Source organism: Cydia strobilella, chromosome 6 (assembly GCF_947568885.1).
Source record: "Cydia strobilella chromosome 6, ilCydStro3.1, whole genome shotgun sequence".
In the NCBI taxonomy this organism is placed as follows: Eukaryota; Metazoa; Arthropoda; class Insecta; order Lepidoptera; family Tortricidae; genus Cydia; species Cydia strobilella.
Window position 1 is genome coordinate 16,335,349 of NC_086046.1, and position 21,278 is coordinate 16,356,626.

The window sequence follows — 21,278 nt, forward strand, 5'->3', positions numbered from 1 at the left end:
TTGGTAGGTGCGCAATACATTTTAGTTGCCAAATTAATATTCTTTAGTTGCAAACCATCTACTACACGGTCGGAATCTAGAAGGTCGCAGTGGGTACGTAGGCGCTGTATATTGTGTTCCTCTGCCGTGACAAATAAAGGCTATACGGCTATACGGTGACCAACCAAACCAACCTTCGACGTTAGGGAAAGTCAGGGAGACCTTGGACCGTCTACACGGTTGGAAGCTAGTAAGGCAGCCATTCAAAAGAGCCTTATGTCCTATGTTGTACACAGGACGTAACAGTGCAGTTCTGGATGGAGCGAGCGATGTGAAAACCACCTAAAACAATTCTTATTATTTTAATATGGCAACATTTAAACTAAATGTCACAAACGTCACATTTCAAAATATGTCAAAAAGATAACCTCTCTATATTCACTAAACTACACATGTTAGTGTTTATGGTGTACAAAGTTATTTAATTAATTGTGTAAACGGCTAAGTAAAAGAGCACAATGAAGCCCAAGGCTATGAAGGCTGATTCTATAAAACCAAAACTGAAAGAAAACTTAATGATACAGAAACCGAAAGAAAAAAAGGTATGTATTAAGAAACCCTTAACAACTTAAAAATTGGTGACCACACAAGAAGTAGGAATTTAATTTACCTACTTACTGGCTGATCTGATCCGAAATATCCCCGGCTTATACTATTTTGTATATCCTGGTTCACAAATAGCATAACAAACCAGCCTCATTTCACAGTACTACTACGTAGCTTCTTGTATTTTTGTCCTTGTTACAGAAAAGATACTTTGAAATAGATGCTAACAATGCAAATGATGCTAGTGAAAAGACTGGAAGTCAAAAGGAAGAAGTGTATAATGTAAAATTCAACAAGCGATTGATGTTCCAACTAAAGCATAAACAGGTAACTACTTTCCTTACAATCTAATTTAGTTTTTATTAAAGTGAATGAATGTTATTGTTTTCAGTGTATGACGATGTGGTATTGATTATTTGTGGTGTGTGTATATTGTTTTCTGTTTTGTCGCTATATGGTAGATGTAGATGTCATATAGGGACACCTGGCCGGCAGCAGGCGGGCTGTCGATCACGTGTCGCGTTCATTTAGCCCAGTTCCCTGAAGTTGGAGCTGCAGTTTACTTTCCCGGCGGCATTCCCACACTATTCTTTCAAATCTCAAATCTTTTTGTTTTCCTACAGAACAGAAGGACATCTTTAAGTTCAATGTCCTTTAGTTCGTTCTCTTTCAGTGTGTCTCCGCATGCAGTGCAGCATACATAATACACTCTGCTAATAAGTGACAGCCTGTCTCCTCCTCCTTACCACAATGTGGACAGGAGGCGTCTCTACTAATTTCCATTATCTTAAGGTGTCTATTGATAGTGTTATGACCTGTAATGATACCTGTCAGTAGTCTCAGACTGCTCTTACCTAGTTTCAAAAGATACCTGGTTCTCCTATGATCTATACCTTTAATCATCATTTTCGACAGTGCATAAAAGCACAAAGAGTATGGGAAGAAGAAGCTGGCCTCTTCTTCCCATACTCTCTGTGCTTTTATCTCTTTTACTTTCTCTTTGACTCCCTTTGTGACATCCGCTGACAGGGGCACTATAGGCAGAGCTGGTTCCGGACCTATATATCCCGTCTCCGCCACTATCCTCGCCAGCTCGTCTGCTTTCTCATTTCCCATTACTCCCTGGTGTCCTGGTGCCCATGCCACCATTACGCTTCTTTGCTTGTTTATACAGTTAAGCTCCTCTTGATATTCTCTCACGAGAGAGGAGTTGTCCGTTATTTCCTTTAGTGCCTTCAGTGCTGCTTGGCTATCTGTGTATATTACAACAGTGCCCTCTTGATGCACACTCTCTTTAACTATACATGCGCAGTGCGCTATAGCACATACCTCAGCTTGAAATGAAACACGCTAGCATATCTACCCAGTGCTATTGATACTTTCTCTCCCAGTTTAGGGATCACTATGCCTGCTCCTGCTAGTTTCGTTAAGCTTCTTCTTGAGCTATCCGTAAAGCAGATAGTCGGGTGTCTGACTTCCACCATCCAGTTGTCTCTCTCTCCTATATGTACTCTATATTTCAAGTCAAAACGACTATGTATTATTGCGTCGGTATATGGTTGATCTATTGTAAGTCTGTCACTAACATAGGCACTTTTTCTTAGAAAAAACAAGAAGAATATGCCAATGCACAGCGCAACGAGCCAGTTCCAAATAAGCCTGTTAAAAATAGAAAAAAAAAATATCCTGGTAAAGCTCCGGTGAACCCCTACAAGTTAGAGCAGCTCTCCCGTGGCGAGGGGGTGGGGAAGGGGGTACGGCATCCGCTGCATGCTCACAAACTGAAGAAGAAGGAGAAGATATACAATTATGCTCAAGAGCAGACAGCCAGGGCGGAAATATTGTTGACTGAGGAGCAAGGGTGAGCAACTTGTAGTCATTTAACTTTATGGGCCTATAACAAAACTAATAAATATAAAAGGCATTTTAATTAATAAATATAATTGGTAAATCATCGATTACCAATTGGTATTCTTCTCTGCTCTCTGCTGGTGAATTCACCAGAGCAGTAACTTACTAACCGCCACTTGCACCATCCCACTAACCCGGGGTTAACTGGTTAAACCTGGAGTTACCATGGTTACCAGTACAATTTGACACTGGGTTAACCCCGTGTTAGTGGGATGATGCAAGTAGCTTAGTTGAGTAAAGTAAAAAAAAAACTATACATTTACATACACAATATTCTATTAGTCTAGTCTCAAAGTCTAGTGTTTTTATTGGATGAATGAGTTCTATTAGATTTTTTATGTAAATGAAAGCTATTTTTATAATACTCTTTTTATGTAACTAATCTTTTAATAAAACCAGTAAATATAAACAACTTAGGCCAAAAATTTGTGTCAAAAATTTGGATTGAATTCTTAATGTTTCAGTTATGTTGAAGTTGAGGATGATGGCAAAACTACAGAAATAACGCAAGACCTGATCAGAGACAGTGTGGACATCACAGCAGCAACCAAGATATTCGACCTAAACATGGACTTTGGTCCGTACAGAATGAAATACACCCGCAACGGGCGTCATCTGCTGTTGGGTGGGAAGAAGGGACATTTGGCAGCTTTTGATTGGGTCACCAAGAAATTGCATTGTGAAATCAATGTTATGGAATCCATACATGATGTGAGGCAAGTATCAGCACATAAATTAATACAAATCTAAAAACGGGACCCTATTACTAAGACTCTGCTGTCTGTCCGTCTGTCACCATCCTGTATCTCATGAACCGTGATAGGTAGAGAGTTAAAAATTTCACAGATGATGTATTTCTGTTGCCGCTATAACAATAAATACTAAAAACAGAATAAAATAAATATTTAAGTGGAGCTCCCATAAAACAAACGTGATTTTCTTGCGTAATGGTACGGCACCCTTCGTGCGCGAGCCCGACTGTTTACGTTAGAAAATCGCGATTCGCGTATAATTGCGGATATGGTTGTAAGTCTTTTAACTGCTTATGAAAAATACGTATTTAACTTATGTATCTTCTAAACTATTCCATTGAATTTTACAGTTGGTTGCACGTAGAAACAATGATGGCTGTAGCCCAGAAGGAGTGGTTATATATTTATGACAATAACGGCATTGAAATTCACTGTGTTAAAAGAATGGACAAGATATTGAGGATGGAGTTTCTGCCGTACCACTTCCTCTTGGCTGGTGTTGTAAGTACCCATTATTTTATAATTTACTGGTGAATATTCCCTCATCAAAGTGAAACATTCCAAAATGGGTCGTCCATTGATTACATCACACAAAATTTCCATTTTTAACAGTCTAGTTTACAATTAAAGAGTAGTTAAATGATTTTGAATAATCTACCAGTGTAGCTTCCACTGCTGACTGCCTGTATCCATCCACCCTGTGCCTATTACCAATATTGTATATACGAAAATCAGTCATGTCTCTGTTTATTACCTTATTTTTACGCCTAATATAACTACTGAACCGATTTTGATGGAATTTGGCATGAAAGAAAGCCCAAGGGAAACTCCCAGGGTGTGGGGAGGACAGAAGGAAAATGACACAGACTAAATCCCACGCGGCCATCCGCGCCACAGCTAGTAGTAACTCTGTCTGTCTGTCTGTTACCTCTTCACGCTAAACAGCTGAAACAATTTAGATAAAACTTATATGGAGATAGCTTAAAGCACGAGGAAGGACATAGGATAGCTTTTATCAATCATCATCCCACACAGACGAAGTCGCGGGCAGAAGCTTGTACTATATATTTTGAACTGTCAACTTGTTACAGAATGAATTCGGCTTCATGTCATGGCTGGACGTTTCCATAGGAGAAATCGTAGGCCACTACAACAACCACCTAGGACGAACCTCGGTTATGACCCAGAACCCCTACAACGGCACTCTGTGTATAGGCAACTCGCAAGGAGTCGTGTCGCTTTGGTCGCCGACAGTGAAGGATCCTTTGGCTAAGATACTCTGCCATAAGTCACCGTTGACGGCTATTGCTGTGGATGATAGAGGCATGTAAGTAACAGTAGCTACTACAAACCATCTAGGACGAACATAGGTCATGACCCAGAACACCTACAACGGTACTCTTTGTATAGGCAACTCGCAGGGAGTCCTGTTGCTATGGTCGCCGACGGTGAAGGATCCTTTGACGAAGATACTGTGCCATAAGTCTCCATTGACGGCGACAGCTGTGGATAACAGAGGCGTGTAAGTAACAGTAGCTACTACAACAATCATCTAGGACGATACTCGATCATGACTCAAAACCCTTACAACGGCACTCTGTATAAGTATAAGGAACTCGCAAGGAGTCGTGTCGCTTTGGTCACCGATAGTGAAGGATCCTTTGGCGAAGATACTGTGCCATAAGTCACAGTCAGATTTTTCGTCTTCTTTCCATTTTACTACATTACATGTTATCGAATTCCAGGTACATGGCCACAAGCGGAGTAGACCGTAGCCTGAAGATATACGACATCCGAAACCTGGACGGGCCCGTGCATTATTACAAGCTCAGATGCGCGCCCGTGGATCTGACGTTCTCACAGAAAGACATGCTGGCGGTGGGGTTGGATGACGTGCTTGAAGTATACAAGTAAGTAACGAAATGCTTACTTAAATAAATGATGTGGCACGAAAACATTTTATTATTTTATTTACAATGCAATGCAATGGTGTAATTCTTACATACTTGTACTTGACATTGAGTACACTTCGCTCCAATAAAACAGGCTTCTCTGTGGCCCCCTACCTCAAAGCAAGTATATTAAGGAGTTGCTACATGCGTGCAATTAAAAACACGTTTTAACATTCTTGACAACATACCAAAAACAACCTACGTAATTTAGTCGGGTTCATAAAGTAGGCAGAAATGAAAAGTGAAACAAGTACAAACAATAATGCCGCTTTCTCTGCTTCTCCTACTAAGAGTTCCATAAGAGCATCTCGTTCAGATCTCCCTCCTTCCCCCTTGTCACCTCTACTCTATAGTATTGTTCCTTAGCCCCTACAGTCTAAACTCACTCTCTATAGGTAATATTGTTGCACACTTACCCTTCAAAGAAGTGTAAAGCGAAATTGTGTTTCGACGACCGTTTTGAGGGTCCCGTACCCAAAGGGTAAATACGGGACCCTATCACTAAGACTCCGCTGTTCGTCTGCCTGTCACCAGGCTGTATCTCATGAACCGTGATAGCTAGACAGTTGAAATTTTCACAGATGATGTATTTCTGTTGCCACTCTCCTAAGACCCCGCGTACAAATTTTTGTACATATTCCACAATCTATTTTGAACTTATGTTGAGTAACTAAGGGTTCCAAATTCAAAGGCAAAACAAATGCTTCTGGGTCTCAGGAGGATAACAACAAATACTAAAAACAGAATAAAATAAATATCTAAGTGGAGCTCCCATACAGCAAACGTGATTTCTTTGCCGGAGGGCATAAATGCAAAAATTTCTCTTGTATTTATTTTACTATGAATGTTTATTTCTTTCTTTTAGCAACTGCTGCACAAAAACTACAGTGAAACCGTATATGAGGCACAGGATGGGAAAGAACATTTGCAACTTCAAGTTCTGCCCGTATGAGGACGTGCTTGGAATCGGCACCACCAAAGGGTTCACAAGCATCATTATACCTGGTAAGCTTAATTCCAATAGTTAACTACATATGGAAATAAGGCCCATTGCAAAGAAATTAAATTAGAGTTTATACACTCAAAAATCGGCCAAAAGCATGTCGGGCCTTGCTCAGTGTAGGGCAGGGACCGGACAACCCTTTCCGCGATAAAACCCTTTCAATGAGCGACACACAAACACGGCTAACACATTGAAAGACTTTCCCTTTTGAACTGCAAGCCCATTCATACCCTTACCTTTGACTAACCCTTAACGAAAAGCTAACCAAAAATAAGGCTAGCTCTTAATAAGGGTTACCCTTATCTTTAAGCGCTTTTTATAAAGGTTTCCCTTTGCGTGAAAGAGACAGGATTAGTATATATCTACGGTAGTGTATGAAAAGGAAAGAAAATACGTGCCTAGTCAAAGAACGCCGCCGTCGCCTCCGACGATCGCTCGGATTCGAAGTAATGTGTGCTTTATGAACAAGGTAGACGACTTAAATTAGCACGCTTATATGCTAAAAGGGAAGCCCTTTATAAGGCTAACCCTTATAAGCAATATGCAAGGTGTTTGGTGAGCGGATGATAAGGGTTTTGTAATTGTATTTGGGCTACCGACTACTCAAATGTGGTAGCTTTATATAAGGGTTTTTAAAAGCAAAACAAAGGGTTTCGTCTGGCAAAGGGTATGGTGAGTTATGCCTTATGCAATACCCTTATAAAACCCCGATAAGGGATAGCGGGCCGGTCCCTGGTGTAGGGTTCCATAGTTACCATTCTGTCAGAATAATCTAAACGTAAACGAATGTATTTATTAAGCTTTTGTTTTGCGATATTTTTTGGACCCATGGTTCAAAAGTAAGAAGCGGCACTTTTTTTTTCTATTGGAGCGAGTGCGAGTCGGACTCGCCCACCGAGGGTTCCGCACAAATTTCCTTATTTTATTTTATTTATTTTTTAAATAGTTTTCTGATTTTTCCCTGTATTTGTAGTGTAAGACGATATTACTTGCCAAATTTCATAGGCCCTATAAATTTTGATTCCCTTAAGAATGTCGAAATATACGTTTTTTGCGGCATAAACGGCCGTATCTTTTTTCAGTAAGTTTAATTTTTTACAGCTTGAAGGGGCTGTAGACCTGAGTCTTAAATTTCAACTCGATACCTCCACGTGTTCCCAAGATAAAGGGGCTTGACAGACAGACGGACGGACAACAAAGTGACCCTATAAGGGTTCCGTTTTTTCCTTTTGAGGTACGGGACCCTAAAAATGGTTTCTAGAGACTCGTATTCATTTTAAAAGACCTATATCCAACGATACCCCATACCATTGGGTTAAAGCGAAAAATATTTTCAAAAATAATAATTTTGTACCCTAAATTTTTTTTTGTAGTTTTTGTTTTAGCGTTCTGTCGCCATGCATGATTTATGTATGCACATGCCAAATTGCAGCTTTCTAGCATGCAACATGGCGAAACTCTTCCGCTTCGTTTGTATTGGTGCGTATCTATCAATATCTTGGTTTAGGTTACGCCCTTCCTAGTCAACGTATGAACGTACGAATTTACCATGTTTAAAATCGCATGACTTGACACATCAAGCGCGCACCAAATCATATGTCGCACAACAGTTATATTTTTTCTTTTTATTACAGGCAGCGGAGAGCCGAACTTCGACGCCCTAGAAAGCAATCCGTTCCAGACTAAGAAACAGCGCAAGGAGGCCGAAGTGAAGGCCCTCCTCGAGAAGATACCGCCCGAGCTCATCACGCTCAATCCCTTCGAGGTCGCCGAGGTCGACGTGCCCACCATGAAGGAACAAATGGAGGCTAAGAAGAAACTACTGGTAAGAAAGCTCATACCTTTAGGGTGATGTTTTTTACTTAGGATCATAAAAGGACCAAAGACCTCATGTTATTATGGTACCCGAGAAAGCGAAAAATTACAAATTACTTCGCAACTCTTGTGGATGAATTGGAAACTTTAATACATCTGTTTTTGAATAACGACCCTTTCCCAGCTACTGTGGTGAAAAATACCCTCCTTGTGAGTATCGTATGACGTTATCGTAGCGTAGGGGAATGTGATCAACTAATCATGCCTACCTATCATAAACCATACCTATGATATTTCGGCACGAGAAACTTGTACGCTTTTAGACCGAGATTAGGTACCCTTTTCTAAATTAGGTGACTAAAGGATATAGGATGCTAAACTTAGAAAAGTCTATGTCGCACTTTGGACTTGAATCATGTCCCTGTGGAAATTAATAACTATTAACCTCTTTTTTTCGTTACAGTACGTAAGACCTAAAAAGGTAGACTTAACTCCTCGACGCAAGAACAAAGGTAAAACGAATATTGCAAGAAAGAAGATCATCAAGGAAGCGTCAAGAAAGGTAAGAAACATCTTTTGTAACAATTATCAATGGAAATGGAATGTTTATCGTGTTACGTATAGGTAGGTACCCAAAGATACTCGTACATTGATTGAGTAAGATGCGGAAATCACAATTTCGTGCTTCGAATTTGACAGGTAAACGAAATGGCGCTGTACTGCTCCAAACATTTTGCGGTAACTGATTGTCAAAAGTTGACGTTTGACAATTCAGTACAGCGCCATCTGTTTTGGATGTCAAACTAAGGGAAACGTTTTTTTCTTAGACTACCACTGGTATACCTGCGTAAGCACCCTAAATTGGGTAACTTTACCGGCAGCGCTACTGACATAGTTGTAGGTAGGTACACTGGTACGTAGTCACGTCTGAAAATATCGATACGGACAAAGTGCCAAAAATATGTATACACTACCTTAAGGGCCATAAGGTAGTGTATACATATTTTTGGCACTTCGTCCATATCGATATTTTCAGACGTGACTGTACTGATGTGCCGTCGGAAAGTTTCCAAAATTATGAAATTTACACATAGGAAAATTTCGGAAACTCATATTTTTGCATGGGATTCGATGTTTTCCATTTCTAAAATGGAAGTTTCGTTCGTTTTCTGTAAAATTTTCCTGAAATTTCCTACAACTTTTTGGAAACTTTCTACTATTTGCAATCTGCTACAATTAAAATTCCCGGCTGACAAAGGGTCGTTTATTCACCCTCCAGGCCTCCACTTACTATCATCAGAAGTAATAACGAAGTAAGAACAGTATTTGACCCAGACACTAATGTCACTGATTAACACTTTTTTGTTTTCAGAAATATATTGAGGAAGCAATAGAAGTCCAAAAAGCCTTGGAAACACCAGTGCAGCCAACCAAACCGAAAATATCGTATGGTGTCCTTGATAGATTTGTATCCAATCCTAAAAAACCTAAGAATAAGAATAAGAAATAAAACACAATGTAAACTTGACTTAATTTATTTTTACGACCCTAAAATAACTGTCAAAAAAACTAGATTTTTATTTACATGATTAATTATTTACATTCGTCAGTTTAAACATGATCAGAGAACAAAATATAAAACGTCTAAAAATATTACATAATAAGTCTGTAGAGATCAGTTTGTAAATTAACAAGTAATATCAAAGAGATCACATAACCCTTCGGAATCCCGCAAGGAGAACGAAAAGTCTTGCTTTGTCACCGGAGGACTCAATCGCAGTAAATAATCTGAAAAGGATACATCATTTTAGTACAAATATAATATTTACGTCCTATGACCTATACGTATTGTTACATCCTCGGAGTAAAAATCGTCCGTGACGTAATTTTGGGATGTACCAATATTGTGGGCATGTTACACCAATACCATAACTTTTATGTAGAGAACAAAAGAAATGACAGTGACTTGAATTTCCCACGAGCTGTGTCAAAAACCTCTTAGATTTTGACTTTTCATACATTTTGTATGAAATCGTGTGACTCCGGGGGTTAAAATGAGGGTTACATAGGTACATCCCACGCTCATCAATTTATATGCTCTCAGGGTCGCGTTATAGCTGCAAGTTACGAGTGAGCAGAGAACTTGTAACTTTTGAAAAACACTACCCAGTAAGATGTGACTTTATGATTTAATTCACAGCTTATAGTGAGACATGCATGACAAAGCTCTAAGTAGTTGTAGTAGTTTCTCAGAAAAAACCTAAAACTGGTTTGGTTCACTGGGAGAGGAAGGAAAAAAGCCACTTTTCTTGCCTGTGGAATTGGCTTTTTTGCTTTGTGGAAAAACTTTACAATTAAAAAAGTGGACCTTAGAAATGCTCAAATATTAAATTACCAATTTAAAATTATTAAATGTAGAATTTCATTGGGCGAAGTTGGGCACCAAAGGTGAAGTTTGGATTTCCTATGGTAGATAGTTTTGCCCTTATTTTAAATGAATTGCAACATTGATAATGTAACCTAATGGGATGTGGAAATTACTTACCATCACTATCAAGGGAATGAACAAAGTTGTCTGTTATGTCTTGAACCTCACTGTCCTGCATGGTTACATCTTCAATTTCCTGCAACATAACAGAATTTCAAATGCCTTAAATATGTTTTAAACTTAGAAGATAACCAGTTGCCAACCATTCGATCATTTCACAATGTATACAGTCTTTGTTACCTTTCCAATTGCTACTAAACAAATTTTGATTAAATTCAAGATTTTTTAAACTATAAACAATAGAACACGAACCAAACCATAAGCGAGAGCAGGCGCGGATGGAAGGGGCTATTAAAATATTTACTATTTAATATGCTTTAAGTAAAATAAATACCTTTTCTTTATCCGTGTCACATAACAGAATTACGCCAACTGGATCGGCCGATTTGACGTGTAGAATGAATTGCTGCTCTCTGCCCTGAAAATTGTGAAAAACAACATTTGCTTATTATTTAAATCTCCAGACCTTTGGCTCTTCCACTACCGTTTTACAGGGCAGGCAGGGTAAGAGTTGTATTTAGGAGATCGCCGATACGGTAATATTTGTAAGCACCACCTGCATGTATACTGATTTCCAGAATTTAAAACTACCAAATCTTTTTTAAATAAAAGTTGGATGTACGATGTACAGTCGCCATCAGATATATCGGAGCGGCAGAGGCTCTCACAAATATCTGAACACGCCTCTATTGTCAAGGCGTTAGAGTGCGTGCATGCGGTCGAATGCTGATAGCGACCCTGCGGCACCCCATCTAAGGCAGATTCGGCACTCGTTGGTGGTTTTAGACGGTAGTCCTCTGGTTAGTCCGTCATCCCTCCTGGTTCCCCCGGACCAGGTGGCATGCGTAAACGCATTTCCCCAACGTTAAAAAAAAAAAAAAAAAAAAAGGAGCACCTTGGCCGCTCCGATATATCTGATGGCGACTGTACATATATAAATTGTCTTACTAAAGTTTTTCCAGCATTTTATGAGTATTTACTGAACATATTCATATTATTACTTGCAAATTTGATCAATCGTGGTAATTCATTTGCGCTAATACAAAAACATAAAAATGTAATCATATTTTTAGTATATTTTCGATTTATTCACACTCGAAAATATTTCCCATAGTAAATTGAGAATGTCCTTGAGAACGACACAACTATACCGGTACATCCCTTATGCGGTATAACTAGTATGTTTACCTTGCCTGGTACAGATGCCACAGCCAAGCTAGCGCCAATGGGAGCCTCCAAAACGAGCACCTGGCTCTCTTCATAGCACTGCTCAATGTCATTCTTTCTCACATAAACAAGGGGCTCATTGTCAATGTCCTCTAATACATTTTTAATACTTTGCTCTATCCAATGGATTTGTCTGTAATGAGATAAGATGCAGGTTATTTAGACTGTTTGTTTAAAGCATAAAAAAAACTGCTTGAGTCACAATAATTAGATCAAAACAACGGGTGTCATATGCCTATAAAGCTTAGCTAAGCAAATTATAATAGGATTGTACAATAGTGATATATTCGGCTAGTTTTTAAATTGAGAATGAGAATTAGAAATACAAAATAGGGAATCTAACAATAAAACATGAAGAACCTGCCTTGCATTTACACATATTATTTATGATGAGAAATGGAAGTAATGACATGATATTTCTGTCAAAAATCTAATAACCTTAAGCTAGTCATTATTAGGAATATCAATACAAAATTTTGCTTACAGTAAAACCATTATTATCTGTACAATTCAACCCCCAGACAGACATATTCTCACAGAAGGAACCGAGACTCCTAGCCACTGCAACTCGGTATTTGGAGTCAATCTCCACACCCATGACTATACCGTCATAATTTAGTATTATTAGCCATGTATAGTATAGTAAATAAATAAAATAAATAAATAAATAAAGCCTTTATTACTGACTTATTTTTAACAATAAAAAAACATCTTTATATATATATTTCACTTATTCTAATTTGTGTTTCTGACATCCGGGACGTTTTCATTGTCAGTCTGCCCTTTGGCAAAGGCCTCCCCTAGAATTTGCCATAACTCCCTGTTCATGGCTTTCCTTCTCCATAATGGTCCAGCTATTCCTCTAATTTCGTCCTCCCATCTTTTCTTTTGTCTTCCTTTTCTCCTTTTCCCATCACGGGGGTACCAGACAGTGATATCTTTGGACCATTTGTCTTTCCGGCTACGAATCGTGTGCCCAATCCATTTCCATTTTAATTTCTTTACTGTATATGTGACATCAACTACTCCTGTTAATTTTCTGATATGTGTTAGTTTAACTTTCTCTTTCAGTTTGATGTTCAGCATACTTCTCTCCATTCTATTTTGGCACACTTTCAGAGCTTTCCTTTGTTTTTCCGTTAGGGCCCACGTTTGGCACCCGTACGTAAGGCATGGCAATATACACGTATTAAAAACCTTTTTTTTATCTTCCATAATGAATTTTGGGTTCTTCATTACTTCTTTAAGCGACCAGTACCTTTTCCACGAGTTACTTATTCTTGTATCTATTTCCTTTTGGATTTGATCTTCTGGTGAAATTATTTGTCCTAAGTATGTGTATTGATCTACATAATACAATAGAAACAATAGAATAGTATAGTAGTAATACAATAATTTGTTATGTTTACACAGTTTATTAATTTCGTATAGTCTTGTTAAATTAAGTTCAATGTACAGTAACCTATAACTTGCATGTTTAGTATACCTGTTAATGTTAGATAAATAAATAAATGATGTAAAAAAATATATTCTGTACCGAGTTGCTCTCCTTAACTTATCTTTATTGGACAATTTGTAAACCTTTAGGAATAAGGTGTTAAACATACTTGTCAAGCAATTCTTCATGTTCCTCTAGCCGTCCGATCTGTCTCCGCAGCCGCATAACTTTCTCTCCAATGTCTGAAGCATTTCCATCTGGACCTGCTCCCCTGTGAATATATAACCTTAAAGTTAGTCACTATCATGACGCAAATTAAAAACAATAAAAGACTCGTGAACAATAAAGATAATCTACAAGACATTTACTCACTTCCATTGTATGCTGTTTTTACTTCGTTTTTCTATCAATCCAATACCTTCTAATACGTTCGTTATATCATATATCCGTCGCTTTTGTCTTACAGCCAATAAATCGGTAGCCTGAAATTAATAATAATATTTCAGAATAATGCTACTGTTAATTCAAATATTTATTTTCGTGCCAAAATTGATTTGACAGGACCCAGCATTATACTCACGATTTTCAAGTCCAAAACCCCATCCTTGGCTTTTTGTAATAATGAAACGAACCGTGTCGTAAGAAGACCTAATGATTTTTCATAACGTTTATATATTAAGTCGGTCATCACTGTTTTTACACAATTATAAATGATTTTAATACAACAATCGCCATTGGATTTTGCGTAGCGCGGGGTATCTAATGTTGGCAGTTCTGGCACTGGCATAGATAATAAATTACAGTTAATTTAAATATGTCAGCGTCCTTACACGATTTACTTATTATGTTGGCTAACCTGATAACATTCTAATAATAATGTGGTTGTATATTTTTTTATATTATTAATTCATTTCCTGAAAAATCATGTGAGAATTAATAAAATATAAAGGCTCCTTATAATATAAAGGGACGCATTTATGCGTTAGAGGGAGCAAGTGATATTGCTATCTCATTCCACCGCACAGCTGCGTCCCTTAAGAGCATAACACCATCGCACCGCACCAAGGTCATTGTGCGATGGTGTGGTACGACCATTAGACTGGCCTACGCTGGGCAATGGTGTACAGGAGTCATAATATTTTAAATCACGTGTCCCCTTCACAGATTAATATTATGTAACAAGGTCCACTTTGTCAAGTTTAGCTAAGAGGCCAAACACGAGCGCTTTTTCAAAGCGTAAAAAGGACTTGAACCCGCCCGCACGCTAAATTCGATTTAACGGCCAACGCTTAAAGTCGAAAATCCAATAACGCTTGATAAAAAGCGCCACCGCCATCGTGTGAATAAATACACATGTATCCATTTGTGTCATTCAAACGCTTTATTAAAAAGAATAATCGAAAAAGCGCTCGTGCTTATGAGGCCTTAGGCTATGACATCGACACTTAGGCCCCATACGCACGAGAGCTTAAAAAGCGTTGCGTGTGTGACGCATCCATAAGTAAGAGCGAGAAAGAGATATCGCTTTCTCGCTCTCACTTATGAGCGCGTTACACACGCAACGCTTTTTAAGCTCTCGTGCGAATAGGGCATTAAACGTGTTCGTTCGTCTATTTAGCTTTATCGCTCGAATACGCAAGCGCGATAGAGAGGCAGATAGCGAAGTTTCGGATTCGCATTTCCCGGTACTGGTTCTCTGCAAAAAAACAAAGAATGACAGAGATGTTAGATAACGAAATTTCGATTTTCTTGTTTTACGATAGATCCTCAGATTGTGGTAGTGGCGCCACCTGCGCATAGTTTCGCGTAATATTCCCTCGGGAGAAAGCTACCTACCTAAAATACCGTTTCACTGGCAGATGCAATGCAAGTCAGGCCAAGCTGAGTTAGCAGCTATTTTGATAGCCCAGGCGGTGCAAGTGTTAATTAAACATCTAATAGAAGTTTGGCGTTTAAAATAACACTGCAAGTCTGGGCTATCAAAAATATCAAAATTGGTGCCAACTTAGCTTGGCCTAACTCTGTCTCCAGCTAATACAGGACTAGATACTGCCAATATATGTATAGGAACATGAGGTTTGTGAATTGCCTTTTCTTTTTTTTTAATACCACGTCGGTGGCAATCAAGCATACGGCCCGCCTAATTGTAAGCAGTTACCGTAGCCTATGGACGCCTGTAACACCAGAAATATTACACGCGCGTTGCCGACCCTTTAAAAAAGTTTTAACAGCTACATGGCATAGTACTAAGAATGATAACACCAAAAACTTACGTAATGAAAAACACATACTTATTAGAAGTTAATGCACAATATTTTAATGGTAAAAATATTATTACACAATGTGTGTTCATTTACAATTATCCATTTTACTGTTGTACATTTGGCAGCCTTCTTTTTTCCACCATTTTACTTAATATGTTGCATTTATCCCTTTCAATTTTCAGCAGTTCCTCTTGCTCCTTTTCTTTTAGTTCCAGTTTTTTCAATTCAAATGCTTCTTTCATTTCTAATTCTTTTCTTTTTAACTCTAACTCTCTTTCTCTCAATTTTAAACTCCTTTCAAACATTTCGTCCCTCCATTGTCTTTGTTCTTCTTGTCTGTTGAGATATTCTAACCATTGTCTTTCCAAATTTATTTTGCTTTGGGATCTGTCGGCTTCAATACGATTAGCCAATCTTAACTTTCGAAGTTCGATTGTAGCTTTACTTTCGTAACTAGCCCTCATATGACTTGGTTCACTCAGGGACATATTGAGATGATTTTTCCGGAAATGCTTTTTACGCTGGACAGGTTCCAAATTGATAGAATCTTCTTCATCTTCACATTGGCCGAAAATATTATTCATTTCTTTGAGATACTTAAACCTTTTTTGTCCACTATCTACTGCCTGTTTGTATTTTTTTGTAAGTGCATTTATTTTCCACCGAACCTGATCTGGAGTCATCTACAATTACGAGAAGTATGATCAAAAACACATGTTAAAAGTAAGCTTAACATATTTACTTAAGTATGTACGTATGTTAGTCAAAATATTATTAAAGCAAAATTACCTCTATGTTGTAGCTTTTTAAGTTATCAGATATAGCAACCCATAATCTAGTTTTCTTTTTAGGTGTTTCAACCATTTCAATATTCGCTTCATATAGTTTCAATAGTGTCAAAGTGGCACTGGTAGTCCAAACTGCAGCTGCGCCTGGAACATGAATTTATGTATGTGTTAATAAAAGAAAACATTAATTAATTAATTTACACAATAGTCATGTATAAAATATATATTATAACAAACTGTGTTTATCCGAACTTTCGCCTGAGCAATCCTTTTCTATTTCCTGGCTTAGATTATTGGTTAAATTAGATATATGTTTGTAATCTGCTGCTTCTGAATCCGTGTTTTGATCTGCAAATTTAAGATAAAAGAATAAATACAAATTAATTTTGTCTTCCATAACAACGGAGATAACCATATTAGAAATTTTATTGTAGAAATACAAATACTCACTTTCCTGTAGTATTTCCTCAACAAAGTCCTCGTTATTTCCGTCCATTTCTGATTTATTTACGCATATAAATACATTTAATAGATATTACTTATTTTCTGTAAACATTAATTTAATTTGACAATTTTGACGTTTACTGTGTAGATAAAATACTTAAGCTATATAGGGCCCTCCACACTCGTGCGCGAATCGCGGCTTCGCGCTGCGTAGTCTGGAGCAGTTCAGACGGGCGTACCGGACCGCGACCTTTAGCCCGCCGCTTATTTTCGCTTTGCTTTGGCTTTGCTCCGCGATTCTCGCACGAGTGTGGAGGGCCCTTTTGGCCAAATCAGCATATCTCTTTCTCGTTCTTACTTTTAGCTGCGTCTAACGTACATTCGACAGACGACCTTTCACACGATCGAACAGGTCTTGGACTGGACCGAAGTTGCGGTCCGGTAGACCCGTCTGTTATCACTACATAGTATAAAACAAAGTCGCTTCCTGCTGTCTGTCTGTCCCTATGTATGCTTAGATCTTTTTTAATAGATAGTTATTCAAGAGGAAGGTTTATATGAATACATCAGCATTGCACCCGTGCGAAGCCGGGGCGGGTCGCTAGTAGTTTTTATATACCAAAGACAATTTGTAATATTCTTTTTTACAAATTGCATTTACAGTTGTTCCACTATCGAGAATTCTCATACTTGAACAATACAATAATACAATGTGCAATTATAAAAATTAAATGATATGTAGCAAACAAACAAAATAAACAACAAACAAAAACACAACACAACAACAAACAACAACAAGAAACACAAACAACAACAGACAACAAAACTAAAAACACACAACAAACAACAAAGTTGAACAAAGTTTTAATTTAAACTGATATTTTATTTCTGTTAAATTTTGCTAAGTATAGTTTGTCAAAGGACTGTCTCATTTCAAACATAGACAGAGGGAATCATACTACCTTTGTCTTACACTTGTACTAGCATCCAAAAAAAGGATGAGTATAGTTTTTTTTGTTCTTATTTACTGACAAATTGGTTTAACCAACTATATTTCAAATTTTAGTCGTAATATCGAATCGAATGAATCGAGATCGATCTGATTTCACTTGACACTGACAGTTTTGCCGTAATATTAAGAAATTTGATATTTCTGTTTTGGTTTTGTAATTTTTGGTAATTTTGTTTTGATTTGATAATTTTGATATGGTAAATAACATAAATAGTAAAAAATCAGGCAAAAGCTAAATGGCAGACCCTAAAGCTTTTCTCTTCTTAGCAGAGACCAAGGTTTATAGCAGCGAGGACAGTGATTCAGGCAGCTGGAGTGATGTGTGTAGCCTTAAAGCTGAAGATGATTCATCTGAGTACGAGAGTCAGGGTGAAGAAGAAGATACGCTATTCTTTCCATTAATGCAATATTTAATAAGACTGAGACGTCGAAGAGTTGATGATTATCTGCATATTGTGGATTCGTGGACAGATGGTGAATTCAAGAATCGCATGCGACTTTCCCGAAAGACAGCTTACCGGCTTATTGGTATAATTCTTTAGAAGTTTACTACTATTTTCATGCAATTAGTCATCACTCTAAATACCTAGAAATAAACTTTGTGCTTTTGTTTCAGATGACTTAGAAAAATCAGGATTTATTGCATCACACAAATTTGGTCTGAAGCCGTTGGAACCTAAGTTATGTTTCTACATTTTCTTATCATTTATTGCAAATACTGAGCCACTAACACCTATTGCTTCTAAATTTGATATCTCCATATCATCAACTTTCAGAGTTATAAGAAGAGTTGTGGCTTGGATGTTAACAAAATTAAATGATGCCATCAAGTGGCCACAAAACTATATTGAATTTAGAACAATTTGTGATGCTTTTCAGTTGAAAACTGGGATTTCTAATACAATAGGAGTTATTGACTGCACTAATATTAAAATAGAAAAACCTAAAAATGCAAGAGACTACTGCAACCCTAAAGGATATTATTCAATAATTTTGCAAGCAACTGTGGATTCCCACATGAGATTTACGAATATTTTTTGTGGTGAGCCAGGATCTTCAAATTGTGCTCGGGTTTTGAGGAAGTCACCTTTATATAATACAGCAATGGCTAGCAGAGATTCATTATTTCCACATGACACTTTTCTTGTTGGACATTCTGGTTATCCAGCTCTGCCATGGCTAGTGCCGCCTTTTCGAGAGAACAAGCGTTTAACAACCCAACAGAGAGAATATAATACAATACATGCATCTACTAGGAAGATAAGTGATAAAGCTTTTAATCTGCTCAAAGGTAGATTTCGCAGGATAAAACTTTTCACTGTATATAGAAATATAGCTTTTATCACAGACACCATTGTTGCTGCTTGCATTCTACATAACTACTGTATAAATGAAAATGATCATCTTGAAGAAAATGAATAAGACTGTTAATCAAGGATGCTGTATACTTTTATTCTACTTAATATAAGTAAGTATAGAATAAATATGTAAAATTTAAGTTTGATTAATAACACTATTCTTGTACTTTTTATCTCCTTTATATACACCTTAGGTATAATTTAATTTAATACAAATTGATTATTTGTACATAGTACATATTAACAAATGAACCTCTGATTATGATAGATTAGGACATTATAAGAAAAACTTCATAAACAAAGTGGGATCAATAACGAAAAGTTCAAAGGCCAGCCTTGCAACTTAATGCATAAATTGCATTTTCACTAATCAGCTAATAATTTTCTCAGTAAATCACACTTTTCCCTCTCTATTCTTAACATCTCCTCTTGTTTTTTTTCTTTTAGTTGTAGTCGCTTAAAGGCTAATGTTTGCTTCATTTCTAATTCTTTTCGCCTCAGTTGTAGTTCTTCTTCTTTCAATTTTAAACTTCTTTCATACCTCTCATCCCTGATTAATTTCTGTTCTTCTTGCCTTCTTAAATACTCAACCCATTGTTTATCTAATTGTATTTTGGCTCTTTGTTCCATCCGTAAATTTCTAAATTGTGTACCTGCTTTTCTTTTTTTGAATAATGATGGGTCTCTGTCCATGTCTTCTTGATTCTGCATCACTCCTGATGCTAATCTATATGTCACACTGTCATCACTGAAGCGCCCAAGAATTTGATGCATTTCATTGAAATACTTAAATGACATTTGTTGACCATTCTCTATGCAATCTTTGTATTTTTTTGTAAGGGCATTTATTTTCCACCTTACTTGATCTGGTGTGACCTTTAAATATAAAATAAAATATGTAACATTTTATAAATATGGGTTTCGCATACTTATTATATTTTTCATACCTCAATCACAATTCATCAGCTATAGTTATTTTCATACAAGATATATACAGTGGTACTACTAAACTAAATTAATAACTAGCTTAAATCTAAAATAGGCCCTTGAGGCATTGTACCAAGGATGCTGGCGGCATTTCCTTGTTGTATCTATAGAACATTTCTATTCAACATCACATGAAATGGCAGAGTTAACAGATAGCATAACACATTTATCATTTTTAGTTATTATATTTTTCATACCTCAACATTCAAAGATCTCAATTCTTCAGCTATAGACTTCCACATTTTAGTTTTCTTTTTTGGGTTGTCCATCACATGCATTTTAGTTTCATATAAACTTAAAAGCATCAATGTGGCATTTTTAGTCCAAATTACATCTAAAATGAAAAAAAAATTAATTCTTTTAATCAACCAATAATTATAAAGTCATGTAATTATTTTTTAGTAGTTTTAGTAGTAACTACTGATTTACTTTGTTTATTAGCTTCACTTGGGTCTGGTTCCTCTTGAGGATGAGGAGGCATATTGGTCATTGTATGTCCTTGATTGTAGGTAGGAATGCCCATGTTTGGTTTGTATGGAGATACTGATGTGGTGCCTAGAAATTGCAGGTTTATAAATATGTTAATTACTATCAAAATATTTTCATAAAATAAAACATTTATATGCATTAGCAGTTACCATGTTTCTACTTTCATAGTATTTGTGAACATATCAATCATATTATTTGCATTTAGCTTTCAGTCCCACTTTTACCTTTCCCAACATTCATATGAATACTTACACTGATTATCTAAAATAGCCAAAACGGCAACATTATTCTCATCCATTTTGTCTGCCAAATTAGTTTTCCAACAAGACAAATGTAGCTATGCACCGTGCTCAACTTGCTATTGTGCCAGTTGGAAACTTGCAGCCCACACAGGGTTTATCCACGAATACTTCTGTGTCAGCTTTTGCTGCACTGTGTCGCTGAAGTCCATCGAAACAATATTCTCTGTGTCGACACAAACTAATTCCATGAGAATATGGTAACTCGCTGTGCGCAGCAGAGAATTTTTGTGTTCTGTCAGTCTGTCACTTCAGTCACTTGTCATTGTCACTGCTTGTAGTGCTTGTCACTATCCATTTTCTGTGTCCGGCTGTGCTACGGTTTTCTATCGATATCGATACATTCGTTTTCTTATGTTGGCGAACATGTAATCTATACTAGATTGTGGTGGTTTGCAGCGTTTTT

The 21,278-nt window shown here is 37.2% G+C and overlaps 5 protein-coding genes across 5 annotated transcripts; 2 read left to right on the forward strand and 3 right to left on the reverse strand.

Moving 5' to 3' along the window:
- Positions 1–384: 384 nt before the first annotated feature.
- On the forward strand, positions 385–9,546 carry LOC134742463 (WD repeat-containing protein 46). The gene is made up of 11 exons (XM_063675639.1): positions 385–581; positions 787–912; positions 2,190–2,446; positions 2,961–3,212; positions 3,599–3,749; positions 4,340–4,575; positions 4,994–5,158; positions 6,066–6,205; positions 7,838–8,028; positions 8,482–8,580; positions 9,391–9,546. The coding sequence occupies exons 1-11, from the start codon at positions 498–500 to the stop codon at positions 9,526–9,528; spliced, it is 1,839 nt and encodes a 612-aa protein (XP_063531709.1). The 5' UTR covers positions 385–497; the 3' UTR covers positions 9,529–9,546.
- On the reverse strand, positions 9,538–14,009 carry LOC134742492 (transcription factor E2F4-like). Its single transcript, XM_063675707.1, has 7 exons — positions 13,812–14,009; positions 13,604–13,713; positions 13,401–13,502; positions 11,755–11,926; positions 10,901–10,984; positions 10,564–10,642; positions 9,538–9,806 (listed from the first exon to the last, which is right to left on the reverse strand). Exons 1-7 carry the CDS (start codon positions 13,917–13,919, stop codon positions 9,706–9,708), a joined length of 756 nt encoding a protein of 251 aa, XP_063531777.1. The 5' UTR covers positions 13,920–14,009; the 3' UTR covers positions 9,538–9,705.
- A 1,555-nt stretch (positions 14,010–15,564) lies between these two features.
- On the reverse strand, positions 15,565–16,871 carry LOC134742490 (DNA ligase 1-like). The gene is made up of 4 exons (XM_063675704.1): positions 16,734–16,871; positions 16,521–16,631; positions 16,285–16,427; positions 15,565–16,178 (listed from the first exon to the last, which is right to left on the reverse strand). The coding sequence occupies exons 1-4, from the start codon at positions 16,777–16,779 to the stop codon at positions 15,600–15,602; spliced, it is 879 nt and encodes a 292-aa protein (XP_063531774.1). The 5' UTR covers positions 16,780–16,871; the 3' UTR covers positions 15,565–15,599.
- A 1,010-nt stretch (positions 16,872–17,881) lies between these two features.
- Positions 17,882–19,178, forward strand: LOC134742165 (uncharacterized). Its single transcript, XM_063675143.1, has 2 exons — positions 17,882–18,267; positions 18,356–19,178. The coding sequence occupies exons 1-2, from the start codon at positions 17,976–17,978 to the stop codon at positions 19,159–19,161; spliced, it is 1,098 nt and encodes a 365-aa protein (XP_063531213.1). The 5' UTR covers positions 17,882–17,975; the 3' UTR covers positions 19,162–19,178.
- A 255-nt stretch (positions 19,179–19,433) lies between these two features.
- On the reverse strand, positions 19,434–21,110 carry LOC134742166 (uncharacterized). Its single transcript, XM_063675144.1, has 4 exons — positions 20,826–21,110; positions 20,514–20,639; positions 20,282–20,418; positions 19,434–19,973 (listed from the first exon to the last, which is right to left on the reverse strand). Exons 1-4 carry the CDS (start codon positions 20,869–20,871, stop codon positions 19,464–19,466), a joined length of 819 nt encoding a protein of 272 aa, XP_063531214.1. The 5' UTR covers positions 20,872–21,110; the 3' UTR covers positions 19,434–19,463.
- Positions 21,111–21,278: the final 168 nt, after the last annotated feature.